Source organism: Cicer arietinum, chromosome 4 (assembly GCF_000331145.2).
Source record: "Cicer arietinum cultivar CDC Frontier isolate Library 1 chromosome 4, Cicar.CDCFrontier_v2.0, whole genome shotgun sequence".
In the NCBI taxonomy this organism is placed as follows: Eukaryota; Viridiplantae; Streptophyta; class Magnoliopsida; order Fabales; family Fabaceae; genus Cicer; species Cicer arietinum.
This window is the reverse complement of record NC_021163.2, coordinates 24,387,663-24,395,232: the sequence shown is the minus strand read 5'-3', so window position 1 is coordinate 24,395,232 and position 7,570 is coordinate 24,387,663. Positions and strand designations below refer to the sequence as shown.

Sequence of the window (7,570 nt, the reverse complement as noted above, 5' to 3'; positions counted from 1 at the left end):
ATTTTATTATTATTATTATTATTATTATTATTATTATTATTATTATTATTATTATTATTATTATTATTATTATTATTATTATTATTATTATTATTATTATTATATTTACATACAATACAAAAATGCCAATTAAGACATAGATTTTATTATGATTAGTAATATTTATGCTACCAAATCTAAATATATACAAATAAAATAAAATAAAATAATTAATTAAGTTCCTCTTAATTTTATTATAATAAGTAATATTTACATTTAATTTTTTACAACATAATAATTTTTTAAAAAATTTTATTTTATTCAAATAAATTTGGATTTAGTTTAGTAATTAATATTTTATAATTTGTTTCTTTTAATATCTCTAAATTAAATAAATATATTTATATTATTCAAGTATAGTTTTAGATAATTTAAATACTTTAATTTTTTTATGATTTAATATTAAAAAAATTTGAATATTTTTTTAATTATACTAAAATGATATAATATTTTATTATTTATTAATTTAATTTAGTTTAAATACAAATAACAAATACGGATATAAGTATTTAAATAACCTTATGAGTAATATGGATTAAGATTGATATCCATTTACATCGGACATTTTTTTTAATTGTGGGTACAAAAACACTTAATATATTACCATACTTAAATCTTTATCCATTATCATATAGCTACTTTTAATATTTTTGTATTTCTTTAGTAAGTGTTATTGAAATTTGTTAGTTTGACCTTAAATAAATCTACTATTCCAAGAATGATAGACAATCATGAGGACGTTGAAAACAACAATGTCAACAATATTATTGTCATTATTGATTCTGTTTAGTGAATATGATTAATTAAATTAAAGGATGAAAAATAAAAGCTTACAATAAATGCATTTTGATAAAGGCCAAAAACAGAGTGCTTTGACTCCCACAATCCTAGAAAAGTGTACTCTTTTTTTTTAAATCCTTACATTAGAGAATTCTCCATTTTTTATGCCTACAATATTTGTTGATGATAGATACAATTTAATTGGTTAATGGTGTTTGAGTCCCCTGCCTCTATTTGTGGTAGGAGTATTTCTCAATTTTGCGACCATTCAATTGCTGAAGTGTCCTTGCGTTTTGCTGAAACTCTGCACCCAACGGTGCTTTTAGAAGCTCAAGTTGTTTCTTTGAGAGTGTCCTAACCTGTATATAATTAAAGTATACAGAACAAATTTACTAAATTCAGAGAGATGTAAAGGGAATTTTAATATGAAACATTTTAAAATTTTGTATTGTATTTTTTTAAAATTTATTAAAAAAATTATCAAAATTAACTTTTAGATACTTTAAAATATAAAATTATTTATTAAATTAATATAATCAATTTTTTAAAATATTTATTTTTCAATTAATAATAAAGTCAATTAATTTAATATTTATTATGATAATATTAATTTTAAATAAAATTTGTAAATAATAAAATATAAGATATTTTTATTAAGAAAAAAGAATTTAGAAGTCTTTTTATTAAGTACATTTTTTTTAATATTTTTTTAAGTTTAAAACAATTACTTTTGTAGTCTCTCACCCTTACACCAACTATATAAGTATGACTTTAGTTTTCCAAAAAAAAAAACAAAAAATTTGCCACATGTTTCCTGTCCAATATATGAATAAGAATATGTTTTGGAGATTCTTTTGTCCTTAAAAAGTCTGCAATATAAGATGTATTAATTTTTTATGAATAAAACATGATATGGAAGAGAGTATTAAGTTAATTAGTACCTTGCCAATTATGTTCCAAATGACACCTTCTGTGCATGGAGGAGTGGTGAGAGAGCCAACATATCTATAATACTTATGAATTCTTTTATTTATTTCCTCTAGATCAAAGGTGCCAAGAGCTATGGCTGCATTTTTATTTCCTGCACGGTTCTGCTTTTCTAGTTCAATCAACTCATCTTCAATCTGCATTCATAAATGCAATTACACCGTAAATTTTAATATTGCAGTGAAATAAAGAAAAATGCAATTGATACGACCATAATTATAATTATAATGTCACTACATTGACATCTTAAAAGTTTATATTATAGATACAATTGGAGTTAGGGACCACAAATTAAAATTATGCTAAGAATATATACATGTACTATTAATATTCCATATGGTAAATTGATCTTTTTATTGTGAGGCACGTGATTGTGAATGTGACTTTCAACTATTACCTTGGAGATTAGAGGATCAGCATCACCCAAATTGTAGAGAGCTGCCACAACTGCTATGCTATTGTTATCTTCTGTGAGGTGAACTAGGTGGAGCTCAGCTTCATGTCTATATTCGGAATATTTGTACTAACATTAGTAATTATCATTGTCAAGGACAATATATTCTTTTTATTTGAGAAAATATTCAAACTATTTGTTTCTAAAACTTATTAAAAATGTTAAATATTGGTCAAATTACTTGATTTATAGATACCAAAGAAATATTAATAATCCAAAGTTTGGTCGATAAATAAATAAAATTTGATCAAATATTATTTCAATAAGATTTACTTTTAATACCGTTGATTAATTTGTACATCTTAAAATTTAATAATTACTTAAGTTCAATCACTTATTTAATTAAACTAGTTTCTAATATGGACTAATATATATCCCAAAATTATCTACTAATTTGATTCACATACATTTGGCATTTTTAAGGATAAATTTGATATTTCTTTTTAAAAGTAAAGGACTGAATACTAATAGTTGAAGACAAGTTTGAATATACATATTTACTTTCAAGAGTTTTTTACTTTCTACCGCTCCATCTATACCTTTCACTCCTTTATATATTTAAAGAGATTATTTTACTCATTCAATAATATATAAAAAAAAAAAAAATTCTTTTCACTCACACATTCAAAATAATAGCAAAAATTATTACAAAATTTTTAAATTTTCAAAATTTTAGTTGATTATAAAATTTTCGTAATACAAAATAAGTTTATTTTTGAAACTTTGAATTAATTTAAAATTTTCAAAATACAATTTATTGTATTTGTAAAACATTTTCGAAACTTTCAGCTTTAATAAAAGTTTTGAAATACAAAGTTTCTGAACTTTTAAAATTTCGAAAGATAGATTTTTCAAAAGTTTCAAAAACCAAATTTTCGATACATAATTTTACATTTCGAAGAAGAAGAAAAGTTTCGAATGTTTCAAAAATTTAAAATTTTACTCAAATTTTTTAAATGTAAGTTTTGTTTCTCTACATTTTTTTTTAAATATTGTATTTACAATATAAATATTAATTAAATTTATAAAATTTCCTATTTCAAAAATTTCTTATTGTTCTAAATTTAAAAAAAAATTAAAAAGTGAAAATTACGTTTCGTATATTTCAAATTTATCAAAGAATTAAAAAAAAAAAACTTTATATTTCAGAAGTTTCAAAAATGCTAAAAAATTTGATACAATTTTGAATGTGAGTAAAAAGAGAGAATAGTTTTTTTTCCAACTTTTTATATATAATAAAAACGATAAAATAATTTTTTTAAATGTATTGAAGAGGTGAAAAGTATAAATGGATGAGAAGTAAAAAAAGTACTTTTAATTATTAGGAACTTTAATTACCGTAGTTGCTAGCATTCACGGGTAATCATAAACCCAATGATTAGTCCAATACAAATTCATGACTAAAATACCCTCATATATAATAAAAATGACTAATTTTTATTTCTTCATTTTAATATTTTTGGAACACACAAGAGTGTCAAAATTATTTTTTTTTTCTGTAAAACTTTTTTCAAGTTTTCCGGTACACAACTTTAACTCCATAAAACTTGACAAAAGTTTTTCGGTACAAAACATTATTTCCATAAATCATTTTTGAAGTTTTCCAAAAATATATACTACCACCAAACTTCAACATGATATTTCTGGAAGCTACCGGTAAACATCGACAAGTTTTTCGGTAATTGTTTAGTTTATTTAAAAAAATATTTTTAAATTAATTATTAACTTATTTTCTCCACAAGTTTTCCCCAAAATTATAAACTTCATTTTTTCCCAAAACTTTGAAACTTTCGAAAGTTTCCATGAACATTAAACTTTTGAAATGCAAAAACCTTCGAAACTTTCTAACAATAAAATTCAGAAACATGAAGTTTTTCAATTTCAAAACTTTGGAATTCATGTAAAGTTCTGAAATTGTTTCGGAAGTTTGGTCTTCAATGCAACTTTCAAAACAATTGAAAGTTTGGGAACAATACGAAAGTTTCAAAATACATTATTAATAATAATAAATTTCATATTTCTGAATTATAACAGACAACGGATATTTTTTAAAATAAATTGAAACTTTCGAAAGTTTCAAATTTTTTAAAATTTTCGAAATTAAATTACTTCAGAAATTTGAAAGTTTCGAAAGTTATGTGTTTCAACAACTTGAAAGTTTCAAGCATTACATTTCGAAAGTTTCAAATTCATGAAAGTTTTGACGATTTCTGAAAAAACATATTTCGAAACTTTCAAATTTATCCAAAGTTTCGTAAGTTTCATAACATCCTGGAAAATTGCATTTTGAAACTTTGTCAATTATCAAAAGTTTCAAAATTTGTTAAAATTTCTGAAAATTTAAGTTTTGAAAGTTTCATATTTAACAAAACTTTTGAAAATGTCAACAAAACTCACTTTTTTATATTTCGAAAGATTGAAATTTTCAAATGTTTAGAAAGATTTTGTAATTATCGAAAGTGGAAGTAAAAAATAAAGTAGTAAATTTTTTTGATGATCTTATACATAATAAAAAAGAATAATATAGTATTTTCCACTAGAATAGAAGGTAGGAGGTACAAGTGGAGAATGCACCATATTAATGTAATTTATTTGTCTTGTGCACCGGATCTTCTTGAACAACATAGCCCAAAAGGCCTAAATTAGTGGTTCGGTCGGAATAAAAGTTATTAAATAAGATATAATTGTTCTTTTCAAATCTTATCTCTTTTTAATGTGTGTTTTGAGTTTTACCAGAAAAAAAGAACTTACCTACGATCATGAGCCCAGTGCTCTGCAGGAGCATGCCAGTGAAGTTGTTTCAATGAGTAGTTCTTTCCATTTATATTAATATCTCCCACTTTTCCTTCAAACCGCACCTATAAATATCAAACTCAACCATTTCAGTTTAAACCATAATTTAGTATTATTTATTGACATGTCTCATTAACGGCCACAATTTTTTGTTGTTGAGAAAATTAAAGACTTTGCAATTAAAATTAATTTTCAAATTTTGAGTAAATTGGTAGATGATGATGAACATACCCCAATGTTGTATATGTTGTTAACTAGTGTGGCATTTGTAGGAAGATAGTGTCTATCTAAAGATTTCAATTCCATGTTAATCACAATATCTTTATTTGCAAGATTCACAGGACTCTGAAATTTCCCGTTTGAGCATGCTGCAAAAGATGGACTTAAGCTTCCCCAATTCTTAGGACCATTTGGACCGATATAACTAAAATTAACCGAAGCTAGCATAAAAAGGAAGGAAAAAAATGCATCAGTCGTCATAAATTTTTGTGAACTATGGGGCAAATGAAATTAAGTAATGGCATATGCAAAATTAAATCTTACTAATGTGCTCAGCTGAAGTGCATAGAGCCAAAGTTGCTATTGAAATGATTGAGATGTAAATTTTCAAGGCCATTGTTGTGCTTGCTTTGATCTAAGAGCCAATGTTTTATTCCCTCAACTTTGTATTATATAGAATATGGAATAGGGGATATATGTGGCGATGTAGTCATGGTTGTGTGGTGTTGTGTTCTTCAATATATATTATGATTTTTATGTTGGTGAATATGTTGGCGATGTGCTCAACTTTGGTGGGTGAGCTGGATGAATGGTTATTATCGGAAAACAAAATTAATTCCACAAGAAGGAAAATAAAGTTGTTTCTAACAAAAAATGCATTTCCCATTTTATAATTTAATTTGGTTTGAATGAATTATTTATAATTTAGGCTAAATTATATCCGCGGTCCCTTAACTTAATTTCAGTTAACGTTTTAGTCTTTTATATTTTTTTTCTTTCTGAGTTGGTATTTTATTTTAATTTTAAGTGACAATTTGATATTTTATATTTTAAAATGTCAACAATGTTGTCATTCTTTTTACAAAAATTCAAAAAAATCATCAAATTTTTCAAACAAAATCCATAAAATTCATTTTCATCTTCAATAAAATACAAATTTAATCAAATTCATAACTTAAATCTTGAAATAAACTCATATTTTCATTCTTTATTTGATGTTGTTGGAGATGAAAATACGAGTGTATTTGAATATTTGAGTTATGAATTTGATAAAATTTGCATTATATTGAAGATGATTATTAATTTTATGGGTTTTGGTTGAAAATTTTGATGATTTTTTTTTTAATTTTTGTATAAAAAAGGATAACTTATTCACATTTTAAAACATAAAATATCAACTCGAAAAAAAAAAAAAGATAAAAAACTAAAAAGTTACTTAAAATTAAGTTAAGGGCCACAAATGTAATTTAGCCTATAATTTAATTTGGTTTGAACGAATTAGCTCCAATATAATATGAGAGTTTATATGTTGTCCTGCATATAAGGAATTGACGCCTTCTAATTAATACCCGACAGTTTAGATTTTAAAATTTAATTATTAATAATAGTATTAATAATAATAATAATAATATTAATAAATATAAGTTTGAAAAATATATTTAATAATGTTGACACTTAATTTTGTCCGATTTTTACTTTTTATTAAAAAGGAAATAATAATAATAATAATAATAATAATAATAATAATAATAATAATAATAATAAATATATAATTATATGTGAAGAAATATAAAAATAAAAATAAATAATTAGGGATATAAGCTTTTAATGTTTTCGGTTCTTGTTTGCCTCTAATTCTTGTTCAGACTATTTTCAAAATATAAAAATAATAATAAGAAATAAAAATAAAGGAAATTGAAAAGAAATGAATTGATGGTCATAAAAATCGATGCAATGATGATCAAAATAAATGAAAAAAAACCGAAAAGAAATTGATTGATGGTCATAAAAATCAGAATAATGGTGATCATTGAATAGAAAAGAAAACCGAAGAAATGAATCAATAGCAATAAGAATCGGTATAATTGTGTCCAATTAAAAGAAAAGAAACCAACAAAAATAGATTAATGGTAATCAATTGACAATTATTCTTAGCTTTTATTTTTTTAAAGAATCGTTTAATCCTAAAATTGTTTTCTTTGCAACACAAAAATAATAATAAAAAATATAACCAATTGATGTTTATAGGCCGAGAAAATAAATTGCACCATATTGTAATATAATATTCATAATACGTCTTTATAACTAAAACAAAATCATAACAACAAATAAATGTTTTCACCTTTAGGATTAGAATTAATGGTCTCGGCTGCCGGATGAAATTCATCTTCGCTCGTCGCGTCATATTACTCACTCTCAATCGTGGGTGACCTTTGTGTCGCGACATATCCGACAACGTACGAGCAAATAATTTAACAGATTATTTCACCGTCGTGTCCATCTGTCTCGTTCACATAC

General features: G+C 23.8%; 1 protein-coding gene across 1 annotated transcript; it reads right to left on the bottom strand.

Annotated features, from left to right (window-relative positions):
• Positions 1-779: 779 nt before the first annotated feature.
• Positions 780-5,944, bottom strand: LOC101491114 (alpha carbonic anhydrase 1, chloroplastic). Its single transcript, XM_004493979.4, has 6 exons — positions 5,597-5,944; positions 5,285-5,493; positions 5,012-5,118; positions 2,204-2,309; positions 1,761-1,943; positions 780-1,178 (listed from the first exon to the last, which is right to left on the bottom strand). The coding sequence occupies exons 1-6, from the start codon at positions 5,667-5,669 to the stop codon at positions 1,050-1,052; spliced, it is 807 nt and encodes a 268-aa protein (XP_004494036.1). The 5' UTR covers positions 5,670-5,944; the 3' UTR covers positions 780-1,049.
• Between the last annotated feature and the right edge of the window lie 1,626 nt (positions 5,945-7,570).

Excerpts from the sequence above, each read along its gene's own strand:
- LOC101491114 (XM_004493979.4), bottom strand. The coding sequence starts at position 5,669 with ATGGCCTTGAAAATTTACATCTCAATCATTTCAATAGCAACTTTGGCT. Across the intron at positions 5,119-5,284 it reads ACAACATATACAACATTGGG|GTGCGGTTTGAAGGAAAAGT; the intron begins GTATGTTCATCA and ends TGATATTTATAG. Across the intron at positions 2,310-5,011 it reads CACTGGGCTCATGATCGTAG|ACATGAAGCTGAGCTCCACC; the intron begins GTAAGTTCTTTT and ends TTCCGAATATAG.